This window comes from Kogia breviceps, chromosome 9, assembly GCF_026419965.1.
Source record: "Kogia breviceps isolate mKogBre1 chromosome 9, mKogBre1 haplotype 1, whole genome shotgun sequence".
NCBI lineage: Eukaryota > Metazoa > Chordata > Mammalia > Artiodactyla > Physeteridae > Kogia > Kogia breviceps.
The window spans coordinates 59715611-59743418 of NC_081318.1; the positions used below are offsets into that span (position 1 = coordinate 59715611).

General features: G+C 41.3%; 1 protein-coding gene across 8 annotated transcripts in view; it reads right to left on the reverse strand.

Annotated features, from left to right (window-relative positions):
• Positions 1-984: 984 nt before the first annotated feature.
• The window catches only part of SLC25A13 (solute carrier family 25 member 13), a 221912-nt gene continuing 195088 nt past the window's right edge, over positions 985-27808 (reverse strand). For all 8 annotated transcript variants that reach the window (XM_067042538.1, XM_067042537.1, XM_059074831.2 and 5 more), the window contains 4 exons: positions 12995-13133; positions 2591-2749; positions 2409-2499; positions 985-2141 (listed from right to left, as the gene is read on the reverse strand). In XM_067042538.1, coding sequence (XP_066898639.1) covers positions 1955-2141; positions 2409-2499; positions 2591-2749; positions 12995-13133 — 576 coding nt within the window. In that variant the 3' untranslated portion in view covers positions 985-1954. The remainder of the gene's footprint in view (positions 2142-2408; positions 2500-2590; positions 2750-12994; positions 13134-27808) is intronic.

Here is a 27808-nt window from a genome sequence, read left to right on the forward strand (position 1 = left end):
TCTATAAAATTTCAAGCACGCGAAGAAAAGGAATGCAGTTATTTACACTCGGGGACTTTTCTCCACATTCGAAATACTGAAGCTTGAGTGCTCTGTTATTGTAACACCACCTAAATTTCTAAGACATATTTGAAGTCTTGTGACGGGTCTTTGAGATTAAAATATAAATACCACTTGTCACTTTGAGCAGGGATTAGGGGTGAGTTCAGGGAGACGGAGGGGTTTCTCTTTGGCGTTTGCCAAACCCAAACCATGAGGGAGCCATGTATGTATCTGTCCTATCTCTGGTGAGAATAACAAAGCTTTTGTTCACTGAAAAAAACAAAACAAAACAGACTCATGGATGGTGTCTACGCTTTCCAATTTTGAACAATAACTCTGAATGCCAACCTGCTGACCTACAGCAAGACAGAGACTGAAAAATGGCTGTGTCATCTGGAGGTGAATTTCAGAGAAACAAAGTTCAAACTCACTTCTGGTAAGTTACTCAGCAGCCTCCTCAGGAGCATGACTGCAGCCTAAGAAGAAGAGCCCTAAGTTCTGTTCAAGACTAACAGCTTTCCACCGGTCATTACAGTGTTGGTCAAATATTACCAAAGGTCAGACACAGCGGCATATGGTTTTGGTACGAGGAAGAGTCAGAGAGAATGAGAAAATACCATTGCCATTTCATACCAGTTTTCACGCCCAACTGCCAGTGAAGCTTTATATTAATTCTCACGATAAGAAACTGCCCAAAGCACTGAGAATGACTAGAGCAAGTATCACTTTGCTAGGTTCCTCGCTCATCTGGGGTTAAATGTAGTTTCTCTTATTCACGCTGAACACCGGCATACTGAAGACAAGGGTACACGTCACCTTGAAAGACGAGGATGTATCCGTGCCAATACGAACAAATCGCCCTCAAAATGAAACACAGAGAGTCCAATGATGACAATTATTGCGGTCATTCACCACATGACGTAACAAGAGCAAACAATTCAGTAGCTTTAAAAATAGTTTATTTCTTTCTTCACAAACACATGAGCCTTCTGACCATTGTGCAAGGCACCACAAATTATATAAAAACTTATATTGCAATGTATTTCTCTTCCATGATTCAAGATAAGATGGATTTTAAAAGCAAATGGATGCCAATTACGGGGGATTGGGAGGGGGCGAGGGTAGGTACCAGTAACACGGAGGCACGTGTTTTTCTACAGTGTTTATTGAAATAGGTAGCAATCAGCACATGTCCTTCATATGAGCAGTTACCCCAAATTAGGAGAGATGCTGCATATCCAGGTTTCTCCATCTACAGAGTACAGTGCCAACAGTACTTTCGCTAAAGCACAAAAGACTTCTCCCTAGTCGTCTTAGTACCAGTAACAGAATATGATTATTAAACATCTTCAATGTGGTTTTCATTACAAAAAAACATGTTTCACATAAAAGCTTCATAATATAATCCAGAGACAGAATTAGTGCATGCTTAAAATCTGAAGCCAGGCTGGCTATTTCTGATAATGTTTTCATTTCTTCCAGTGTTTTTTACTTTCATAAATATGCACCCAGTTTCCTAGCAGGTTAAATAGACACGGAACACTTTTGCTCTGAACACCATGATTCCCTCTCAATGGCCTCTTCGGGACTATAATCCTAATCCTAAAGAGAATGGTTCTAATTTGTATTCAGACTTGCTTCTTCCTCCAAATCAGGTTAGTGTTGACCAAATCCCAGCAAATGTCAGACACAAAGGTTTGTGAGCAGAGGCCCAAAGAATAATTATGAAAAATTTCACAATGATCTAGGTTAAGAAACCACACAGAAAATAAATGATTTCACCTTATAAAAAGCCTCGACTTGAATTTAAACAGGAGATGGAAGTGAAAGGAATGAAGTGTTGCTTCAGTCCAAGATGGGGCATTCTTCACTGCAGTAACAACAAAGCCACAGCAATAGCCCAGGGACGGTCCTACGGGCCTCTACCAATGGCTTGTGAGGTAGATACTGATGGCTTGAAGAGAGGTAGGTAAAGCCCAAATTTGTTTTCAATCCCTGCAAACGTGGCAACTGCCAGTTTGTAGCCCCCAATGTGATCGGGATTGGGAACAGGCAGTGTGATCCTGGATTTAGGAACTGGCTCTGATCCCATGGGCTTCCTAAAAGGAGAGAAAATAGAGCGAGAATCTGAGTTTTAGTTTTGTTTTTTCACTTGGTAAAAACAACGTTCAAAAACTGCTCAAGTCTGGATCAGAGAGGAATTGTGGAATTCTAGTTAGCTGTATGTTCCCTTTTGAAATGAGTTTGATAACATGACTTCAGTATTTTCCTACATCTTTTCTACTTTATCATAGGGACTAAATAGACATACCTTTCTCAATGACAACAGACTATGAGAAGCAGCTGAAATTTAGCAGGATACTTACACTCCTCCAAAATCAACGTAGAACCATCGCTGCAGCAATTCATAGGTCAGCAAAGTTACACCAAACTGGGGGGAGGAACGAAACACACGAGCTTTGAAAGAAATAAGAAATAACAGATGCAATTAGATTTTTAAAATTCACCTGATACCAAAGGTTTAGTTAAGAGCAAATTATTTCCATACCGCCAGCTCCTTTCCACAAAGCTTTTGGGCCTTCTTCCCGAAGGATCTTCCTAAAGCAGTCTATCACTCCGCTGTAAGTGGTCTGGCCGGCCCGGGCGGCCACCTGTAATCGCGTCTTGATAACATCAGCGGGGGTCACTAGAGATGCCGCAGGCATACCTGCAGGAAAGACAACACCTTCGCAGTCCCGTCACATTCTCCCTATATAAAAAGAACTGTGCTTTGAACTGCCGGCCGTGGAAAGAAGATGAAATCAAATGCCTCTTTGCTGTCCCCTCTGGGAAGCACAGCTGTGACTCTCGTCCGTCCGCAGTGAAGGAGGCTCCAACACACCTAGAGGGGCACACGCCTCGTCTCCAGATCACCAGCCTCCGTTTGTTACGCTTATATTCTTAAACAGATTTTAAGGAATTATTTATCAAGACGATGACTTCGAGTGGTTGAGAACAAACGGAGAAAGATTTTGTTTGTTTGTTTTTTCTTTTGCTTTCCTGTGGAAATCAGAGTTACTAGGTCTGAGTTTTCAGAGGTGAAGCTTGTTATCGGTCTCCTCTTCCTGCTTTTCTGGCAGTCACCAGAGGTGCCTTCTCACAAACACTCAACCACCCCCCACCTTCCAAACCCTAACCTCTTCATTTACATCAGAGAAAGACTTTACAGACAGCTAAACAAACACTCTGTGTGTGTGTGTGTGTGTGTGTGTGTGTGTGTGTGTGTGTGTGTGTGTGTGTGTGTGTGTGTGTGTGTGTGTGTGTGTGTGTGTGTGTGTAGTGATCTGAAGGGGAGGCGCCCACAGATAACACACTTTAGGATTCCTCTTTCCTGTGACTGACATCTCCAGAAAAAATATGACAGAAAACTTAAAATTTATATTGGCTGATAATCAATGAAAAAGAAACAACAACAACCAAAAAAACCCTCCCAAAATTACCAATGGGAAGGTTTTCTACAGTCATTTTATCCAAACTGGGGCAGCCCATGTTTAGATTTTTTAAAAGCGAGACTGTACTCAGAAGACACTGTCTCTTATGGTTTTATTACTTTTCCATTATGAACCTATTCCAAACCAAATTGGTCAAATGCAGATGCATAAATCTCCTTTGCTTTTTTTAAGGCTTAATAATTCTGTAAGAATTTCTGTCCAAACCAACGTGGTCTGGCTCACAACTCCATCTCATCCTTCTAACAGACAGCTTTAAAGTTACAGTGTGTGCGTATGTGCCTGGGGGAAAATCTGCAGAGTACACGTTTGCATTTATATCACTAAGCTGTATCTTTTCCTCTTGCATCTATACTAAGCTCCTCAAACATTCATGTTAACAGTTTTTATAAAATGCATCACGTTTTTGCATGTGAGAAAGCTCACTCTATATCCAGTGCTTCGCTGGGTAAGTCATACTGAATTTCCTATTAGCTTAGAGGAATTATTTCAACTTTGAGCCAGGAATTTATCCTCCAACATAATGGAAGGAAACATGAAAAATGCTTAGAAACCCACTGTGTTCACACCACCAATTTTGTTTCACTTCCTGGTTTAGAAAGAGTTTAGCAAGGCTGTCTGCTTCAGACACGCAATAAAATCCTCCTTACAACGGTGGGCAGGCATGTCAGAGTGTGAATGTGAAAGACATACAAGCAATAAAATGGGTAAAAAGTTTCCTTCAGTTAGGGCAGTTTTCATAAATAGCTACTTGTTATGAAAAAAGAGAGAAGTATTGGGGAGGGCAGGGAGGAAAGACATTGATCAGTGGAATAAAAATGCCAAGAGAAACGTGAAAGATGTTTAGCAAGTTGCCTGGTAAAAAGTGATTGGTGTGTGTGTTGGTGGGGGCGGGGTACTGGAAACATGGCGGCCTGCACACGACTCTCATCCTCTCCACCCCCAGCTCCCACCTCTCCTAGGAGGACAGCTGCCAGGGCCTCGGAGGGACTGTGGATATCCCTGTGGACAGGGGATTTCTGGTGTGGAGATTTGCTAAACTCACCTGGAGAATAGCATCAGGCTACTCCAAAGCAAGGCCAGGAAGGCAGCATCTACCAGGAAGAGCTTGGCCACTGGAGATGTGTTGATTTGGGGGGTCAGGGATGGCAAGGAACCTGAGCCAATTTGCCTGATCTCTCCCGGCTTGCAAAGGGGTCAAGACAATGCTGAGCAAGAGGTCAAGTCTTGGGACTTCCCTGGTGGTGCAGTGGTTAAGATTCTGTGCTCCCAATGCAGGGCTCCCGGGTTTGATTCCCAGTCAGGGAACTAGATCCCACATGCACGCCGCAACTAAGAGTTCGCATGCCACAAATAAGGAGCCCACGTACCACGACTAAGACCCAGTGCAACCAAATAAAAACAACAACAACAACAAAAAGAGGTCAAGTTTTCTCTCTTCCCAAAGATGGGAGAACAAGAGAAGGCGAGGCAGCTTTTAGGTTCCTCAACAGGAAGGGGACTGCTGCCCAGCTGGTGCTTCAGAGATGAGACAAATGGTGAGACCTTGGGGCCACTTGCCTACCTGTGTGACTGGAACAACTTGGGTGTTCTCCAGCCAATAAAAAAATTATAACTCTTTAAGGGGGTGGCCAGCAGCTAGAGAGTAGAAGGTCATTTACAACAAAAAGAAAGCATGATTGGCAAAACACAGCTTTGGACTCTCAACCACTGCGCCACCAGGGAAGCCATCTCGTCATACTTTTAACTTGAGGCTTCATAGGACAATATTATGTTGATAATACAGAGAGGCTTCTTAGTGAACTTTATCTTTTCTAAGTGTAAAACATGCCTCTGTGCTTCTGAATGCTATTTTTAAACCCTGAATTCCATTTAGTTTGACATTAATATTGCTACACTTGCTTATTGTTGGTATTTGCCTGGTACATATTTTTCAATCCATTCTCTTTCCATCTTTCTATGTCACTGTTTTCTCGAATTTCAGATGACTAGATTTTCTTTCACAACTTGGCTAAAAGTGTTTGTTTTTACTAGGGGCACTGAACGCATTCAGTTGTGGCTTGTAGACTGACTTCTGCCATCCTGGGTTAGTTATGGTTTTTATTTTCTCTGCTTCTAGGTGTTTCCCTTTTGATTTCCACCCTTTCCTGACTAATTCAATTTGTCTAAATATCATGAGCGTTTGTTACACAGGTGTGAGTTACAGTGTGTGCAACAAATGAGCACTGACATCTCTGCAAGCTGAGGAGGTGGTGCCCCCTCCCTTTGTCTCCCTTTCTATTACCTGCCTCCCAACGACGCTTCTTGTACAAAAACACATAAGCCAAGGTTAGCAGTCATTCAGACCGACTCTCGGGTTTAACTTTTATCTGCTCTGTTTCATATATCCCACACTGTCCTCTTTCTTAAGTTCACTTTTCATTTTGCCTCCGAGAGGTCTGTGAGGGGTACCTGTGAGTCCTGGCTGGGAGGCACTACCCTGGTTTGGCCCCTGCTCCTGAAGGCAAGCGTGCCTGCTGGGAACGTAACTGCAGATCAAGACCTCCTCTCCTCGGCATTTTGACGGAAGCCAGCACCACAGATGAGAAGCCAATCTTCCATTACTGATTGGTTTTCTGTCCTCTTTTCCTTACTGCTTCTCCCTGGATAACTCCTATTAAACAGATGTTACACCTCTCGGATTCATCCTACATATCTCTTAAATTTTCTGTTATTTTTCATCTCTGTATTTGTGATCCATATTCTAGAGTTTTTTGTTTGCTTTTTCCCATGACTTTATTTTCCATGTGTCAAATTTGGTGTGTGTGTGGTTTTTTTTATGGATTTCTACGTTTGGCAATCTTTTTATTAACTTTCAAGAAAGCCTCCTTACTGAGTGTTTCTTTCAAATCTGAGGACCCTATTAATTATAGCTCTTAAAAGTCCTCCTCTGTTCCCTGAATTGCCTGTTTTCTCTGTAGTTCTTCTGTTTACTTACCTTATTGCTCCTTGTTGTCTGAGGGGACCCCTGGCTGTCTACTGACATTCAAGTTCAAAGGACAGGCTGATCTGTGCTGTGGACAGCTTTCCACTGCACTCTGGGCCAGCCTCACCCACAGGCCTCTCTCCTGAATGGAGAGAGTTTATGAAATGGGTGAGGCCCGTAACTGCATGCAGGGGCTGAGATAGGCTGGCAGGGCAGGGACCTTCCAAATCCTGCAATGCGGGGTGCTTCACTCTGGAGGTAGAAGGAATTATTTTCTACCCCTCTTTGGAAGAGCTGCTATTAGTTCATCCCCTCCCCTCCCCGCCCCGCCCCGGCATCTGTGGTAAAGGTCTGGAATAATCGTTAAGTTTTGCCCTGCTTTCTTTCAGTTCTTTACAACTGCCCTCTCCAGGCAAGTGTTCCCTTCCTTTAGAGTACAGCTCTGGGCTTTTAGCCTCCCGTTCAAATGTTGCCTGAAGTTCCATATAAAAAGGAGAAGAGAGAGGAGCAAGCCGACCTTCCCGCAGTAAATGCAGTTCCTTAACTCTTGTTAATGATTTACCCTAAAACCTCCCCCAACACTCAAGGCATTTTATCTGTTGTTCACTCAGAGGTTAAAATTATCTGGCTTTGCTCTTAAATTAATAAAAGTAATTTCTCCTGCCGGTGTTCTGGGCTGTGGCATTTTTCAGTTGTTTCAGGTTTTGGTTCCTATCTTCTGAAGGCTGGTGCTAATAAGGAGTTTTTTAACACGTATTTTCTAACATTTTAAGGTATTTGGGAGGAGAGATGGATCAACATGCTCAGTCCATCACCTTGATCCAACCTCCAACCTCTCCATTACTCTTTTTTTTTTTAAGGATCTAAGAATTGCTTTTAAATTATCTTAAGCTTTATGTCCACATAATTAAAAAATAGTTAATTTTATATAATTATGTGCCAATGGTACTTTTCTCCTAACTTAATTCTTCTAATACATTTGTAAAAGCATCATGATCAGTCACACACATAACTCTTTTAAAGATATTCCTGAATTGGGGCTTCCCTGGTGGCGCAGTGGTTGAGAGTCCGCCTGCTGGTGCAGGGGACGCGGGTTCGTGCCCCGGTCCGGGAGGATCCCGCGTACCGTGGAGCGGCTGGGCCCGTGAGCCATGGCCGCTGGGCCTGTGCGTCCGGAGCCTGTGCTCTGCAGCGGGAGAGGCCCACGTACCACAAAAATAAAAAAAAAAAAGATATTCCTGAATTAATACTTAGTCTAAAGCTAATTAATTCAAAGACAAGATCACAAGACCATCACTGCACTCTGCCTTGTTCCTCTACCTCACCACTCTGACAAGACCATCTGGGATGAGCGGTCACTCTATAACATTTGAGAAGTATTGGATATCCTTCATTTGATATTATCCATAAACCATATTGAAATGCCCTTCATTAATCAAAAAAGTAACACTTAATTAGAGTGAGTCAGAATTTGGTTCCTTAATTTCAGGCCCCTCGCTTCAACCCTCACCTTCTGACACATGAGGCACTTTGGCTAATGAACATAAATTCAAATATCTGTTGGTCTTAACTCGATCCTGTGAATTAATGGAGACGTTCCCAGTATCTAAAGATCTTCCCAGCCTATCACTAGATACGTAGACCTAAAAAAATTTAATATTCTCTACGTTTTTTTTTTTTTTTTTTTGCGGTATGCAGGCCTCTCACTGTTGTGGCCTCTCCCGTTGCGGAGCACAGGCTCTGGATGCGCAGGCTCAGCGGCCATGGCTCACGGGCCCAGCCGCTCCGCGGCATGTGGGATCTTCCCGGACCGGGGCACGAACCCGTGTCCCCTGCATCGGCAGGCGGACTCCCAACCACTGCGCCACCAGGGAAGCCCTCTCTACCTTTTAAGATACTAACAACCACCTGTTAAAAAGCTGTATATTACTAAAGCAATCTAACTTTAAATCAAATCAAATTTTTGGAGAAAGTAAGGTAATACTTACTGAATAACTGAAATTCCTGTCAAAACATAAAAGGTAAAATCATGTTCACTGAACCCTGATCCATCTTATGTATAATAGTATTGTTCAACAAAAAAATATACATATCCTGTGTAAGAGATAAATTGAAATATAAAATATAAAAATCATATTTTATATTAAAATGTGTATTTTATATAACATATAAAAATAGCATTAAGACATTTCTTATAATAAATAAGTTAGTGGTCAATTACTGTTCCTCATAGCTTATTTTGAGATCAGCTTTTCTCCTTTCTCTTAATGACAACAAAGATCACTCTGGCCCTGGGACCTACTTCCTGGGCTTCTGTGCATACCCAACCCCATCACTGTGTCCCCTCCTGAGGAAATGCCTTTCTTCCCCTGGTATCCACAAGAGGAACATGGGGGTCTGATCTGGCTTGCAACCAACAGCCCACACACGTGTGGTGCATTTTGTGCTCACTGCCCTTCTGGATGGTGTCGCACTGGGCACCCTTCTGACGGCAGTCTTCTTGCCCTTTCCATACTGAATTCAGCTCCCTGGCCGAGCACACCTGCAAGGCTCTACACTCAGCAGATGGTGGCCCTGCTTCCTCCCAGGACATCAGTTAACTGCTTATCACTGGATATAGATTTTTATGTTTATCTTACTTAAAAAAAAAAAAACATTACTAATCTTCCTTATTAATTCTGGTACATTTTTAGGCATTTTAATTTGGATTTTCAGGTACATAATCATTTTCAAATAATGATAGATTCATTTCTTCTTTTCTAATATGTATGCCTCTTACTTCCTTTTCATATTTACCACATTGACTGGAACCTCCAAATAAGGTTAAAAAACTGGATAACAGAAACATCCCTAACTATAATGAGAATGGAGGTTATGACAGTTGCCATTGGCTTCTGATGTCTGTTATGAAATTAAGAAAGTAGCTTAGTTCTCATTACATAGTTTATACAGGTTTGTGGAAGATAAAGACCATCAAGCTTTGTGGCTTACCTGTCCTTTCAAGAAAAAACCAATGACGAAGTCTGTCTTATATTATCCTGTCTTACGGGGAAGGGGAAGATGGACAATAAAGTGAAAGTAAACGTTCTATAGTCAGCGTGACAGTTGGCTCCCAAATGGGCCTCAGTGATCTTCACCTCCTGGTGTTCACACCTCTGCCTCTGCATCGTCTTCATGCACGTTATGGAGGGCTCATCAGTAGGACTAATAGGACAGTGTGAAAATGAAGGAGTACGACTTACAAGGCTTGGTCATAAAGACACTGCAGCTTCTATTTGCTTCCTCTTCTTCTCACCTTCCTCCCCCAACTTCTCCTGCCCTGTCCCTCCCTCTCCCCCCTCCCTCTGTCTCTGGTCCTGCTCTGGGGGAAGCCAGCCGCTGTGTCACGAGGACATCCAAGGACCTATGGAGAGGCCCTGTGGCAAGGAACTGACGGTCCTGCCAATGCCGTGCGTCCTGCCAATGCTGTGCGTGCGACTGAGCCATCTTCAAACTGCGTCCTCCGACCCCAATCAGGCCTTCTAGAGCCCTGGCTGACGTCTTGATTGCGACCTCATGACAGACTCGAGCTGCAGGTCCCCAGATAAGCTGCTCGCAACCCACAGAAACTGGGATAATAAACAAGTGTTGTTTGAGACTGCTAAGTTTGGGGTAACCTGTTATGTGGCAACAAAGAACTAACACAGAAGGTACGTGGAAAACAACTCTGAAAGACAACAGGATGGCTAGAGGGCTAAAATAACAGCAGAATGGGGTGTAAAGCAGTTCAAACTTTCAAGAAGGACATGGCAATGCCTTAAAAACAATCATAATTTTTTTTTTTTTTAAACCAGCAAACTCACTTCAGAGAATTTATTTCTCCCAAGAAAACAATCCAGAATGGGGGCGGGAAAGCCTTATGCACAAAGATGTTTTTTTTAACAATACCATGTATTTAAATTTTTTTTTGAAAACAAAGTTTGTCATCTAATATTGAAGATGATGTAAGTATGAAGCAAATTAAAAATTTTGTTTATAAAGTTTTAAATGACATAAGAAAATTAATATTATTATTGAACATTTAAAAATACTTATTATGTGCCGGGTGCTTTCCTGGATCTTTATATCCATTAATTCACTTAATCCTCATAATAATCTTACAAGACTAAGACTGTTCTTATTTCCATATAGAGGTGGAGAAACAAGCCGAGAGGCATTAAGTAACTCATTCAGGTCACACAGTTCTCAGCAGGGAAACTGGAATTTGAACCCGGATAGTCTGGCCCCACAGCACATGCCATGAACCATTCTGCTGTGATGGTGGACAATGCTTCCGAAACGATACTAAGTGAAAACCACATACCCATAATGTGTGATTACAGTTCTGTTAAAAACCATCCAAGGGGGCGGGGGGAGAAATTAGCAAAAGTATTAAATGGTGATTATCTTACAGTCATGGAATAATGGATACTGTTATCTCATTTATGCGTTCCGATACTTTCCAAATATTTTACAATGGTCAATATTTTCATAATCCTACAAAAATTAGAAGACAATAAACTTTAAAAGAGAAAAAAAAAATCCACTTGTAATTTCTACAGTTCTGGCCGCGCAGATCACCCAGGAAAACGTGTACCCAGAGACAAAAATTATGTCTGGGTAGCTATCTTCTCCAAGGGAAGAGTTAAAGGCAATATTTTTGTGGTTCAAAAAAAACAAAGCTCGGAGAATGTCCTAGACTTTGATCTGAGCTCTAATACTTATCTTCTGATGTTGCAATTGATTTCTGGAGTGACTTAACAGACAGATTCTCTTGGATTCAACATAATGCTGCCTAACATGTACTGAGTATTTACTCTCTGCCAGGCTACAGGCTCAGTCCTCCACATGGGTGCTCTCACTAGAGCCTCATAACCACTCTCTCCGGTCAGTACAATTACCATCTCCCTTTATGGTTGAGGAAACCAAGCCCGGGGAGCTTAAGTAACTTGCCCGAGGTCACATACTACTAAGTGGTATGTTAGTTTTCCCCAGTAGGTCCTACCTTATTTCAAGTAAATAACTGGAAACAAATAGTATTATACCCTTTTGGTTCAAAGATATTATCGTTTATACATCTGTAAACGACATATAAAGGACACAGTGAGTGAGTCAACGGCCAAACTGGGATTAAAACAGGGAATTCTACGGTTGAGTCTTGAGATCATGCTTTTCTGATTTAGGTAGAGTGGTCTCACTGCTACTCATGCAACGAGGCTCCTTGAGCAGCCAGGAAAGGACAGCCCTGCCTCATACACCAACATCACCACCTTTGAAGAAAAGGGATTAACCAAGAATTACAGAGGAGCTCCATGGGTTCCCGCCTCCAGGGCTCCCCAGGCTACAGGCAGGACATGGGGCTCACAAAACAGCAAACAACTTCTCAAAGCAGGGGGTACTTCTCAAGAGACTCAAGCCACATGTCTGATGAGAACAACACCTGTATCAAAATTGTTTGGACCCAGGCACCCCATGACTGCCTTAGGGTCTGTTAACTCATTAAATGTTTGTCACCACCTGGAGAGCTAATCCAGATTGTTCTAGCCTTTAGGGTCTCTAAACAAGGAAAAGCATCAAAGAATGAACTCATTCCTGCTGGGGCTATAATCAAATTTCCTCTAAGGATTTACACTGGGAATGTAGAAGCCAACGTCTGCGTCTATTTTCTTCTGTCGATACTTTCACTGTAGCACTATAGAAGACAGTCATTTCTCTCTGAGATTCAATACACACACACACACACACACACACACACACACACACACACACACACCCAATCTTACGACCTTACACAGCTAGCAGCAATTAGGTATCTAACAGACCCAAGCTGTTTCTAGTTCTATTACATTTCTTTTCCCTCAATGACAATAACTACAGCTTAAATTCTGGACAAGTTTTGTTTTGTTTTGTTTTTTGTTTTCGTGCGGTACGCGGGCCTCTCTCTCACTGTTGTGGCCTCTCCTGTTGTGGAGCACAGGCTCCGGACGCGCAGGCTCAGCGGCCACGGCTCACGGGCCCAGCCGCTCCGCGGCACGTGGGATCCTCCCAGACCAGGTCACGAATCCGTGTCCCCTGCATCTGCAGGCGGACTCTCAACCACTGCGCCACCAGGGAAGCCCTGGACAAGTTTTATGTACTATTTTGGTTAGACACCTTTAAGCCACAAGTATTAACATTTTAAAAAACTTCTGACTGAACAGTTCTTGTTCTTACACCATGAAGTGAAAATATGAAATGACATGGAACCTGAATTGGAATCCAACAATACTACAAACGCACCAATTTTTAACGAGTTTTTGGAGTTGAGAAATTAAGCTTGTCTAATAGTCTAAGCTGCCAGAAGTAAGATTCATTTCTTTCCCTTTCATTTTAGTAGCTCTTCAAAGCAATCTAAAGCCATCTCACATGTACCCTGTCGAGAACTATAAGCAAAAATTCCAGTACAGTGGCATGGTGGGAACAGAGCTCTGAGGACACTCACCGGCTATGGCGCCAGCTAAGAGCAGGCTTCCGGGGCTAATCTGCCCATCTTCATTTGCAAGGGAAGCCTTCACATGAGCATAGCATGGGAAGTAGATGGCCGAGAAAGGAATGTCCCGCAGAAAGCATGCTTTGGCACCCTGTATGTTTGAAAAGGAAGAAAAACCACATGAAACACATATCCCATTCAGAAGATCAAGCTTCTTTGGAACTTCCCTCAGAACAAAATATTCCTGGAGAAGACCAAATTTGTACTTACAAGTCGAAAGGGGAACAGAAAAAAATATATATAACCCAAATTCTGCAAGTAATAAATCAGAATCTTGTATTTTAAAATAAAACATTTTACTGCATGGTATAAGCGAGAGGGGAGAGTTCTTGTTTATTCTAATGGTAAGATTCCGATGAAAACATTTTCGGAACTCTGCCTGCCACATCATTTTAAATCCCTAATTGATGGCAGGTCACTGGCATTTCAAGGAGGATCTGTTCTCAGAAGATGGGCAGCAACAACCAAGATACCTCTGTGTTTACACACTAGGAAGTGGACAAATTATAAAGGTGGTAGGGGAAGGGGTTTGTTTTTCATATTGTTTGAGACTCTGATGAAAATGTTGGACTCTTTCCCAGGAAAAATTACACATATGTAAAAAATTAGACACCTTTTCAAGGGGTTCATGGATTCCCCCAATTTATTCATATACTTAGCCCGACTGCCCCAGGGTTTATGAAACATTGACAAATGCCTGTCCTAAAGCCTTAAAATGTTTATAATAATTCCTATATATTTAAGAGCTCTGTGTAGAACAATTAGCAACTAAGGCAAAGTCCTCACCAAATAATTTCTGGTGCCAAAATAATGCCACGGGGAGGCCTTGAAAATTGATGCATGCCCAGAAGTACAATATAAAATTCTAATGAAAACCACAAGACATATACTGTGTTTCAGGTAGGCTAAACCTACCTACCTTCAGAAGCCCCCCCTTTCAACACTTAATGATTTACTACCATTTCTTTCACAGATTTCTAATGCCTAAAAATGCTCATCAAATTTAGAGATTCTTCAAGGAAAATAATGAATCCATCCAGATTCCACAGATCTAGCCAAGCCCAGTGACATTTATTGAGGTCTAGTGATGTTGGCTCTCGGGTATTTGCCTGATGCCAGCCTCCAATCTGTCAAAGTTCCTTAACACTACACATCTGTTACTGCAGCCTTTGCTTTTCTGACACCCGCATTACACTCCTGACTCACACTGAGCTTGTGGCTAATAAAGCCCTTAGTCTTTTTCATGTGAACCGCTGTTAACCTAGGTCTACTGTAACTTAATTAGTTGTCCTAAACAAGTAACATAAGCAGGGCTTTGTGTTTAATCCTATTAAACTTCATCCTAGTTTGGCCCATCCTTCCAACCAGAACAAATGCTTGGAATCTGGATTCTGTCATGTTGGCTGTTCTTCAATCAACTCACCCATGGATGTGTTAAGCTGCCTCTGGCCACTTTGAGTACAGATCCCCCATCACGTATGGCCAATCAGCCCACACTTCTGTTAACACCCAAACTGTTAAATGCATAACTGAAAAGAAGAACTACAAAATTCACTACACCCAAATTCCTCATTTTATACATGTGCAAATTGATGCCCAGGACAGTTAACCTATCAATTGCATGTTTATTAAGGGCCTTGCTGTTGGCTTGCTTAAGGGACGTCCTTGGAGGCAGTGCCAGAGACAGGTCCAAAAGTCAGGACGCTCAAGTTTTTTCCACCTCTCCCAGTTTTTTCAAGGGGAAAAAGTACAGCATAACACCAGTATCCATGTAGCATCCAATCCTTTCCTGATGATTAGTTTTTCAAAAAGTTATACTCCAGGGAGAGTTACTGAGTAAGGGTAATACTATCACTCATTTGTTTGTCTATTTTCACTTCCTTTTCCTTATTTTGCCTACAAACCTTCCCATAAGTTCTGTTCGCTATTTGCTCACAGGCAGAGTCTGTCCAGGAGATATTCAAATTAAATACCAAATGACCAACTCATATTAAGATCAGTTAAATCTTCTTCATGTCTGGCTGCTTCAATATAGTAAAAAAAAAAAAAAAAAAAAAAAAAAAAAAAGCCATATTATTGTCTTACTAAACAAATCACTTTGGAGTAATTTTTAGGATGATAAAATTCCTCCTCACACAAATCTTGCTTTTAACTAAATCTATTAGTTTTTACTATGGACCTCATCTCCCAAATTTCTGCATCTATAGAACTTCAGTCTATATGCTCTGCTCATTTTTTTTTCTTTTTTTGCTGGTAATATTTTCCCTTTAACATGTCCCCCCCCCCGATTAGAAAATATTAAGTGCCTATCACAGATAAAGTGGCCCTTAATTTAAAGTATTAAAATTTTGATTTGCCCTTAATTTTCACCAGCAAGATAAACATTGCAACCACCATATATGTTTTGGAGCATCGCCTTCAACAGTAATATTATCAACTGTTCCAAAGTCGGGGTCATGCTTCTGTGGTTCAGTTATGCTTTTCTTCTTAAATTCACGCTATCCAGTTTTTTGGTTTTCTTTTTTGTGGGAGAGTGAGGGGGCGGTATGGTCTAACATCTCCTCAGCCATACTGCCTTCTTTTCTATATGCTGCTTTAAAAACACCATCATCATGGTCTTGGCTGTCCTGTGGATTAGGCCCGGTATTGTCACCCTTGTCAAAGCTTTGTAATGACTTCACTCTCCCATTTTCCTCTCCTGGTCAGCCTGATTCCTCTCAGGTAAAGCTACTCAATGCCCCCCATTCATCTGATCAATCAAGGCACACCTATCACTCTACATCGTCTTTGATGACTGCTAAGCTAGGCACATCAACCTCTTAAATACCTCCTCTTCATTCATTTAAACCCAAACACCACCCTGTCCAAGTAAGTAGAAGATAGACAAGGAGTAGATTCCACATGGCTCCACACTGTCTACACTTTCTCAGTGCTGTATATCTGCCTACGTCAGTGTTGCCTATTTCAGAGTGTAAGCAACCAGGAGCCAGAAACTACTGTCTGATTTAATTTAGAAAACAACAAAATCTTGGCCTGTTAGGGCCTAAGACATGTTCCTAGTGACACTGATTTGGCTTTGCCAACTCCCACAGAAAACACCACAACTAAAGAGAGAAATGAGAGGCTTGGGATACACTGATACGTGACCTGAAATTAGAAACATCCCCGTGACACAAGAAGAGTAAGGCCGAGTGAAGAAGCAGCTGGGTTCTCCCAAGAAGGAACTCTGCTTTCCTGAAATCATGACAGTAAATCATGTATCAGTGTGAGAATACGAGCCTAATAAGAGGTGTGATATGCTTTAAGAGATGTTTGAAAACAGTTCCAAATGACTAAGAAGAAAAATGACTTGATCAAAACACAGATGAACAAACAAACAAAGAAAGACCACATCTAAGGAAAAGGCGGAGCTACACTGTAAAACACTAAAGGAAAAATGGTCAGAAATATGCTGTATTTTTCCTACTAGGGATCAGACAATGTGCTTAAATAATTTATGCATGCTGGAGCCAAGGTGAGACTCTGTAAGACGTTTCAGTTTCTGATTATCTGAAAAAACAGGAAGGAAAGGGAAAGTGAAGGAAGAAAGTTACCTTGTGGAATGGCCACCATCTCTGCTCCACAGAGGCAGAACCATCTAGCCAGCAAGTGAAAACATTTAGAAACTCTAATTTCCACTGAGCAAGGTACGAAGCAGCCCTGGGACCTGAGAGAGGTACCCTCCCCTCTATGGCTGTGTGGCTGTGTAATGAAAGAGCACTGGGGGAAACGGAGCTCTGAACCTTCCTCTCCCATCCAAATGGCCAAAGGCTGCCTTCTTCAGGGCAGGGAGGGGGACAGGGGTTTAGGAATACACAAGGAAATAATTATTAAAGTCCCATGTAAAGTATCGAGTCCAGGACAAGTGTGAGGGCCGCTGGGGATGAGGAGGTCTGTGGTCCCTGCCTCTCCCGGAGCCTGCATCCTCCCGCAGCCCCCCGGCACCTGCTCCGGCATCTCCCAGCAGCACATCACTCCTCCTGAGTCATGAGGTGTCTCTCACCTCTCTCACACCCCAGGCATCAAAGTCCAGTTCCCAAGGAAAGCTAACTTTGCAAAGGGTTGAAGAAAAAGGCACAGGCTTATTAAATTTTCCTGGTCTCCTCCCGCCCTCCTCCCCGCCCCCGACTTCCTCCAGGCCTAAGGCACAAAGGCAGGTGCCAGTTTGGCACAATGAAAAGGGAGACAGGATGTGAGAAAGGCATTTAAAGTTCCAACAGTGAGAATGTTCCCCAGATTCCTTGATAAATCCTTCACTTCTCAGTGAACACCCATCCTCCAGTCCTACATCAAAACGTAAACCTGTTTGACTTGAATCCTACTTGCCCCACGTACCATTTTTCACTAAGTGATCAGCCATTCTGAACAGGCAACTTTATAATAAAGGGAAACATTCCATGCTGCCCAAGAGCCTGCGTCAGCAACACAAAAAGAAGTACTTTGGCCATTAAAAAATTAATAAATGACAAAGTGTGTACCACCTAAAATAAATCTTTAAATGTTCCTCCCCTTAAGAAAAATCCCCACATTTCCCTGCTCTAGGCAGCCCTGCCCTTGGACATTCCCTGGTTGGCCCTGAAGTTCCTTTGTACACACAGTAAGATCACTTGGGGGAAATTAATAAATGAAAAATGCAATCATCTGATCTCTTACTCTTCGTTAAAGCACTCTTTCTCCAAAATGGTTTAGAGACGTTGGCCACTGTATGGCCATGGCAAAGGAAATATCTGTTTTACTTCTCATGCTTTTTTGGATGTGGACACTATGTTGAAAGCCCAAAGGAGCTTTAATCAATCCTTAAGTTGCTGGAATCATCCACCCAAGCTTACTCTGGCAGCTCTGTCTGGCATGAAATTGTCAAAAGATAAAAACACAACAGGATTTGTATCTTAACACACATACGCTGCTATCTCCAGTGTCTTTTTCCTTCTTTTAAAGCTCTTCATCGTGGATGGTATCACACCTGCCCAATCAATCTGAGGGAAAAAAACCATCCTGAAGGATGGTGGTTGATAAAGAAGTCAGGGCCAGGGCAGGTCTTTTCACATGCTAATTCCTGCTTACTCTAGCTGTACCTGCAAATACAGCTTGAAACAGACTATTTCTAATACAGGGGAAGGTAATTACACTCACAAAGGCACCTCTGTGTCAGGGCTGGGCACCAGGAGCCAGCAGGTCTGGGAGACAGAGGCTTAACAGAGACTCCTGCAGTGAATGCACATTGTCTAGCATGGGGGAAAATGCCAGACCCGTGGGGACCCTGCAGCATTCAAGACAACAGTGGTGCACCTTGTCTGGGAAGGTTATTTAATGCTTCTGGCACCTGTAGTCAGAGCCACCCCTCTTTTCCTACCTTACAGGTTTAGAATTTATTTGGCATGTATAATTGTATATTTTGATCCTGGAGCTACAAACAATGGGCAGCATGTCATGTCTTGATCCCTTAGCATTCCTCTTGGTTTCTCCCAAGCGAGTTAACCCTTGTATACACAGCCTGGCAGCACCTCTCCTGCCCAGTCAAGGGACAGTTAGGGATTTGAACAGGATGCATTTCAGTATCTTGCTGAGAAACATTACTGGTGCCAAGCTCCATTATGTTGTGTCACTGGTGTTAAAGCCAAATCAACCAGTCAACAATTGGAGACTCCACATAAGTGACACTGAAGTTACTTCAATTTGAATATAAAATATCAATGCCTACTACTTGCTTTCTTTAGTCCAGGGACTTTTAGATTATTGGTGTCTCCCTAATTTCATTGCAATTCTAACAAAAGCACCTTGGTAACTCAACGTTTTTTGTTAGGAAATGCCACTCGTGTGCCAGGTCTAATTCTCTACTGTTCTACTGTTACATGTTGCTTTGCCATCAATGACGCTCATCATTTAGATGGACTGGAAATCCAATAAGTGGCTCAGAGTTTTATTACATGGAATTTTGGTCTCTGAGAAGCTTTGTCCCCCTCACAAAGCTAATCTGTAAAAAAAGTCCCATCTTTTCAATTTTTCTTTTCTTTTCCTTCTTGCTGTCTTTCCCTGCAACTTCTCCCTGCTACCTATTTGCAAGTTGCATGGTTTGTTTCTAGTCCCAAGGTTTAGACCCTGAAATTTTTACTATAAATACTTAACTTACAGTCTGTTACCTTTACCTTCCTCCTATATAATACTTGCACATTAGACTACTTAAATTATAAGCAACCCCTCCATCTTATCATTGTTATGGACTTTAATTCTAGCTCAGATAACATTAAGCATTGTAATTACCATCATACATACATACGTATATATGTATGCATACACACACACACACATTTAAATTCAGACAATGTTATAATGTTATTTAGACTAAATATTTACCACTTTTCTTTGCACTTCATCATCCCCTGTTCCACCTCCAAACTACCATCTGGAATCACTTTCCTCCTAACTTGAAGTACATTCTAGAATTTCCTTTGGTACGGTTCTATCAGTGATATGCTTTCTGAGTTTTGCTAGTCTAAAAATTGTCTTTATTTTACCCTTGCTCCTGGAAGACATTTTTACAGGGCATAGAATTCTATGCTGAAAGGTTTTTTTCCTCTACACACTGAAGATACCATTCAAATGACTTCTGCCTTCCACTGTTCCTGTTTCTAAGTTAGCCATCAGTTCAACTGTTCCCCTTTAAAGACAATCTGCTTTTCTCTCTAGCCACGTAAGAGCTTCTCTTCAGCTTTAGTGTTCAGCAGTCTCATTCTGACTGTCTAGTCTGGATTAATTTTATTTATCCTGCTTGGGATTTGCTGTACTTCTTGAATCTATGGATTGATAGCTTTCAATGGTTCTGGAGAATTTTCAGCCATCATTTCGCCTTTCCTCCTGGTTTTCTTTTATACCCATTAGACCTCCTCACACTTTCCTGTGTCTCACTGAGTAATTCTCTTACTAATTCTCTCTTCAGCTGTGTTTAATCTGCTGTTAAAGCAAGAATTTTGAAATGCTGAATTTTAAATTTCAATCATCATAAATATGTTCAGCTTTTTAATTTTTAAAACAAAAACATTCACTTTATAACTGTGATAATTTTTAAATTTTAAATCTTCGGAGGTTTAAAATGCTGTCAGTTGTTTCTGCCCTCCCTTTTTAAAGTGCCTTGTTTCCTTGTGTGATTTGAGACTTTTGTTTATGAGCTGCCCATTTTCCTTGGAACATTACCTATGAAAATTCTTTAACATCTGGGCTGAAGGTGGGCTCCTCTTAACGAAACTTGCGTTTGCTTCTGCCAGGTAGCTGGAGGTACTACCAATTCAAGATTATTTAAAATAAATTCCCAGCTCGAGCGTTTTCATATCACTCAAGAAATATAAATTCAGTCTGCAAACATATGTGAGGCAAGCTTGGAGTTCCTGATTCTTAGGGGTGGGTTTTCCCCTCCCCCTTCTCTCTCCCTCCACTCAGAAACAAAGCAATTTTTGTTGCTGTCCAGATAGTATGAGGGAGCATTAAAAAAACATTTTTTTGTTGAACTATATTTCGTTTACAATACTGTATTAGTTTCAGGTGTACAGCAAAATGATTCAGTTTTTTATATATATATACACACACATACACACACACACATATGTGTCAAAATGTATCATCTTAAGTATGGATCTAGATCTGAATTCCATCACTCCACATCAACAGCAGGATACCGCAGGAGCAAGAATACAGACTTCGGAGTCAGAGACCTGGGCTCAGATCACTGCTCTGCCACTTAGCTACCTGATGTTGGGCGAAGTTCTTAAAATCTCTGTACCTCAAGTTCCTCTCCAAAAAAAGTGAGTAATATTTGTACTGACATAAGAATTAAATTTAAATTCAATGATTAATATAAAGTACCTAGTATACCTAGCACAAGGATCTTCAATAAAAAGTGGTGATATAAAGACAATTACTATTATCAACGAAAAGCACACTGTCCTGTCCGAGGGGAAAACAGAATTAGCTGATATAGTCTTTAAACAACTAGCAGCTGGAGTGTGACTCCTATATGGTTTCATACCTGAATCACAGGAGAGTTCTACATTTATCAGGTTAAGAGCAAATCTTTTATTTGGCAGAAGACCTAATCCTATCAAGTAAGCTTAAACTAGTTTGCTAAATTGATCATACTCCACATGGGACTCTGGCTGTCACAAGACAGAGCTCCTTAATTTTACAGTAAATGAACATTTCTCAAATTAGCCATCTTTTAAATACAGAAATTGGTCACAATTAGAAACCAGAGAAATATAAGGATAGATTAGTAGAAATATATCTATCACTTCTGGAAAATATATTCAGAGCTTTCTATGAACAGTGGACTAGCAGCATCACTTTCAATCCTTCTAAATATAAAGAACAGCATATTATATTCCAAAAGATGAACTAAAATAAAAAAGAGCTGTTGAAACCAAGCCTGCAGGCACTTAGCAAAAAACAAAACAACAACAACAAAACACTGGATAAAAATGTTTGCCTCTAGAAGGTTACCCACAGCATGAGGCTAAGAGACTAATGTTTTATTACATACTTTTTAATATCTGTATTTTCTTCTTTCAAAAGCTATACTACCTGTTAAAAATTAATTTCTGAAAGAACTTTATGGCACTAGAATTATTCTCTCACCTCCCTTAATACTGATCACTTTGAAGGCAATGAGGCCATACTCATCTCTGTAACTCAGCACAGCTCATGGAATGTTAGTCCTCAACAAATATTTGGTGAGTGAATGGGAGAATGATAAAAATTTAACCGTTTTTTAATATTTTAAAGAACATTTTCTAGCCCCCTTCAGCACACTCCATTCCTTCCAGCACTGTTCAATAAAAATAATATTTTTCACGATGTCTCCTTTCATTTGCTGTTCCAAATGTAGGTATCATTGCTATCCTCTTTTATCGATAATGCATTTGAAACCCAGGGACAGAAAGGTTTTTTTAAGTCTTCTTTTTTTTCCAGTTTGTTTTCTTTCAGCGCAAACTTCTAAGCAGAATAGGGACAGTATTACATCATTTCCGATATTAGTCGCAAGTTCCCACCATGTTAGATACAAAACCTGGCCCCTTGAGGTACTTGATACCCTCTCATTAATTTCTAAAATAACTGTCTTTTAATAAGACAAAATGCCCCAAATGTTCATTTTACAGCAGATATTCATGACAAAGTTATCAGAAAGGCACAAAGTTATTTTTCAAAGAACACAAATAGCTATCATTTGGGGGGCAGCTTCGTTCATTGTCAGGTTATGCGGCTCTCTGCAGGGCACGTGGGGTTTGCACTGCTAAGCTGGTTAATGCAAGAGTTAAGGAAACAGAAGGGCCCTCTTGCCTCGCAATGGATAAAGTCATTTTAATTTCTATAATTTAAAGAGTTGATATCAGATCTAAGGTAACATGTGCTTATTCTAAAAAACAAAACAAAGCAAAATTGAGCCATTCTAATTCTAACTAACATTTTTTTAAAGTAGTGGGTACTAAAAGGAATGAGGAAAAAATGATCATATAACTACCCTGACCTAAGCTATCACACATTCGGGATGTTTGGTGTCCTCTCAATTCTTTTCATCTCCATTTTCCTAGCATGCCCGCATCAACAATGACACCAGAACTGCCAACTGCTCCGTATCCGTGTGTAGCATAGAACCTTGTCATTGAACTTCCCTGAATTATCTGTCAGACATATGCTCTCTCTCATCTGGCTCAAGATATCTCCAGGTGACAACTCATGTTTCAAAGAGAGATTGCATTGAGTTTGAAACCCAGCCTCCCACTTCCTTACCAGCTATATGACCTTAGAAAAATCACCTAAACCCATCAAGCCTTCTTTTCCTCAACTGTAACTTGGAGCTAAAAAAACAAACAAACAAAATATCTGCATCAATAGGCTGTAGAAGGGATTAAATGATGTAAAATGTATACAGCTCTAAACATGGGGCCTAGCACAAAGCAAGCCCACATCAAACATTAGCTCTAACGAGCTTGCGCGCACATGTGAACAAACACACACGCTTCTAAGCCTGGACCCTGTCTCTGTCCCTCCTGAAAGTCCTAGCACCATATCTGATATTGCTATATCTTCAGATGTTTCAAATCCTTCCATTTTCAGTGACTTTTTTTCTGTCTACTGACAGGCATGGTTCTTCCAACAAATTAAAACAAACCACAAATCTCTCAGCCTCTTCTCCCCTGTAACGTTATCCCTCGCCTCTACTTTTTCTTCCAGTTGCTGTATGCTTTCACTTTTGTTTCCTCCACAGTAAAATCTTTAGGTTGAATGGTCTGTATCTACTAATATTTTCTCAACCAGGTTTCTACCTCTACCATTCTCCTTAAATCGACTTCTTAAGGATAACCAGTGGCCTCCATCTTTAAATTCAAAGGCCTTTTCTTGGTCTTCAGTCCCCTTGGTCTGCAGCACTTGATTCCACTCAACTTCTTCCTCTTCCGCTTACATCTCTTCCCTCTACCAGCTCCCACAGCACTGTTTCTTCTGGTTCTCCACCTGACAGCTGCTTCTGCTATTTTCTCCCCCATACTCACTCACTCCTGCCACCCTAAAGAGGGTAGTTTCTGAGTTCCATCATTGGTGTCCCATCGGCTTGGGGATCTTACCCACTCCCATAGCTTCATGCACGTGGATGACCCTTAAAAGACCGTCTTAAGTTCCCATCCCTCTACAAGGCTCTAGTTCTACATTCAACAGGGTAGAGTAAGAAGAACACCAGACAGGGAGTCAGGAGACAGTCTCAGGCCTAGCCATGCCCTGCCTACCAATCACCTAGCTGATTCTAAGATTTCTGGGCTTCGATTCCTCAATTATAAAGGTAACACCAGACAGAAGGTCTTTTAAGGTTTCTTGCAGCTTCTCAAATATTATGAAATTATAAAATTTACAGTATCACCATCCAGCCAAGTGCTCAGGCCAGAAATCTGGGCTGATTTAATCTTGCTTTACTTTTCACCTTTCATTGCTTTCCAAGACTTTGTGAGTCTAACTCTCATACATCCTTTAAATATATCCCCCCACGGCCTCTACCCACCGTGACACCCTAGTTGAGGTCACGGTCCTCCCTCCTCCCTGCCACCCCAAGTCTGTATCTTCCAAACTGGCCTCCCAGCCTTCTGTCTTGCTCTCCCGTGTGGCACTCTCCACACTGAAGCTGAATTACCCCTCCTTAAACACAAACCCTATCATGCCATTTGTCTTTGCCTTCTACCTGGTTAACTATGACTCATCTTTTAATGCCATCTCCCCTTCCAAAGCCCCCTGGCTTTCTTGCTATGAGTCAGCTCCAACTCTCTTAGAACTCTGTGCGCAACACTCTGACAGCCCTTCTCAACCACATGTGTTGTATTCTAAGGGTCTCTTTACTTGTCTGACTGCCCCCATGAGATGGTAAACTCTTTATAAAAACATGCCCTATAATTCATGTTCATTTTCCCAGGGTCCAGGGCAGAGCTTGCCAGGTGAATAAATGGAGGCCTCGGAACCCGGGAAGGCGATCTTTCATCTAATTGGCTGTTCCCTTTACGTTTGACCTCTCCAGTATCCTGGTCTTCTGTGGTCATTACTCGTCAACTTATTCTCTCTCCATGCTTTCATATCATTGCTAGTAACTTGGAAACACCTGGCTTTTGCTTACCATTTATTTGTTCAACAAATATTTATCAAATGTCTACTTATGTGCCAGAAGTAGCACTGAGCAAGCTAGGTCTTTGGTATCACAGTTCACTCTGGAAGAGGGAGAGACAGAGACAGACGGAACTATCAGGTGGTGATGGGTGCTACGTAGAGACCTGGAAGAGGGGGATGTGACAGCGAGTGACCTGGTGTCCTTCTGAACAGGCATCTGCTGAGCTAAGATGTGAGGGGAAGAGCCTTCAGGCAACTGAAAATGAGGGGATGAGCCTGGAGTATCTGAAAAGGAAAGGTGGCCAGCATAGCTCACAGAGTAGGCGGGTAGCGCAGAATGGAGGGTGGAGAGGACGGGGCCAGCAGGGATGGAGCTGGGGTTCTAGTCTAAGCACAGTAGGTTCTAGTCTAACTGCTAGACAGTTTTTCACCAGAGACACAGTTTCTGTAGGGCACACTAGCTTCTTATTTCCTCTGGTTTCTACTCAAATATCATCTCCTCAGAGAAGCCTTCCCTGGCCACCCTATTAAAAGGCAACATCCCAGTTCCATCCAGCCTCGGCCCTTCTCCATTCCCCTCACACTGCCTCCTTCTTCTTCAAGGTCCTTAGCTCCACCTGATGTCATATATTTGGTTTCTTGATGGCTTGACTTCCACCCACCAAAGTGAGCAGTGGCTTGGCTTTTCACAGTGACATTCTAAATGGCTAGACCAGTGCTGGGCACACAGTCAGACCTCAAGAGACGTGTGTCGAGTGACTGAATTAACCTGACCTACATTTTAACGAGATCACTCTGGCTGCTGTGGGGACTAGGGATTTGACAGAGTCAAGAGTCAAAATAGAGAAACCCATGAGGAGGCTCTCACAGAGGTCTGGGTGAAAGGGAAGGTGGATGAATCAGAAGAGAACTGCCACTCGGGTGGTTGTAAAACCATGTAGTGTCCCTTAATGTTAGAAAATTAGCATGGCACGATGTCCTCAAAGCCATGACTAAACAATTGTTTTCTTCATATGGGGCCGTGAGCTCATAAAAGCAGGTATTTTTAAAAGCTGCTATCTTGAGAAATTATTCTTACGTACTTGTATGCTACCAAGACAAAAGTGATAAACTGATGAAATCTGACAAAATCTACTAACACTAAAAAATGCACATGCCCCTTGACCTAACAAGTTCATTGCTAAGAATTCATTGTATATAATCACAAAAGTATGTCACACTATACGCAGGGATGTTCACCCTGTCATTGTAATGTCCCCAAACTAGAAACAACTTAAATACCCATCAATAGGAAACTGCTTAAAAAAAAAAAAAAGAAAAAGAAACTTATATACAGTTACTAAATAAAATGAGAAAAGAGAATTAAGATATATTGTGTGTTTAGGAGGATTCTGTTTTTGTTAAAACACACAGATACACCGTTGATGTGTGTGTGTGTGTGTGTGTGTGTGTGTGTGTGTACAATTTTTGATAGAGAAAAGGGAAAGAGGGAGGAGAGAAATAAATACAGATTTAAATAGAAAGGTTTTCTTTTCTTAAAGATATATAAAAAACATAAGCAGTGGTAATCCTTTAAAGAGAGAATAGGGTGGTAAGGGGTAAAGAGAAAATTTTACTTTCTTGAAGACATTTCTGAATTATATCATTTTTTTGAAACATAAACTTGTATTTTACTTTAAAAGACCAAACAATATCCCTTTGAGATAACTAGCAGAATAATCAAGAACATATGTCATCACTTGCTTTCTGATATTATGAACAGTAGCTCCAATGATTCATTTATATACACACAATGAATGAACACACATACCCAACACGCATGTATGTGGATGAAAATACAACTGGATGTGAAGCCTGTGGATATGCAGGGCCAACTGTATTCATTGTACTACACCATTTTATAAAAGGGACTTGAGTATCTGTCCCCCACAGGTACCAAGGCATGACTTTCTCTGTCAAATGCAGTGGGACAGAGGCCTTTGATTAGAAAACAGTAGATAGAGCTCATATTCCTTGGTGACTTTCCATGCTTTAGATGGAAATGTTTAATTTGTGATTACACAATCTGAAAACAATTTTCAACAAAGCTTGATGGATCTTTGCCATTATTGTTTCACTGACCATTTTTTTGTTCTCAAAAGTATCCATGAACTACTCCATTGCTTCATAAGCATGCATCTTTTAGTCTATCTTAGCTGTGCTGCCATTTAATGTTAAATAAATTCTATTCCATTCAGAAGATATAATCTTTCTCCTCATTAAAGCTCTGTTGGCTCCTAAGGAAAAGGTACCATTCAAAAGTAGATGTGTATCACTTTCTTAGATAAGAATTTATTTTACTTATACTCTAGGGGCTTATGTAATAAAACAAAAGTTACCTAGTGAAAGGGAAATACCACCTCACATATTCTTAAGAAAAGTAGTACCTGTTGCAGATTTTTAAAAACTACATTATATTCAAACAGCTCTTTCAAAGGCAATTAATTATCCTGCCTTTACTTCAATCACCTACCTACTCTAGGCTATAACAATGTCTCTATAATGGGGGGTACTTTGTTTACAGAGTTCGCTCTTTCTGCTCTAAACTATTTCTAACTTTAGGAATGTGAAATGTTTACCACATCCACTTTTTTTTTTCAGTTGTAAATGTATTTCTAAAGCAAGTATTCTAATTACCTTTTACTGGGAAGTTGCAGAATAGTTGGGTATTTTGCAAGTCAATTTAGGAGAAAAACAGAAAGCCTGGTTAAGTCCAATTAAGTGAGGTTAAGCACTGCAGGTCTAAACACACAGACAGAGCCTACACTCAACCCCTCCTGGGTCCCGCATTGTCATGTTAACAACGGCAAACAAAAGGTCCAAGGGAGGGAAAATGAAGCTTACCTGTCCCACCTTAAACTAGGATAGAAGTTCTCTTTTTCAAGACCCACCCAGAGGGACACATACCAGATTTAAAAGTATTAGTCACCACAGGTCATTTGCATTTTTCTACCCAACCAAGACTAGAAACAGAGAAAAGCTTTATCACTGAAGAGCGCTATGGGGGGGTGGGGGGGGAACAAAACGTAGTAAACTACATAGCAATGTTAAAGCTGT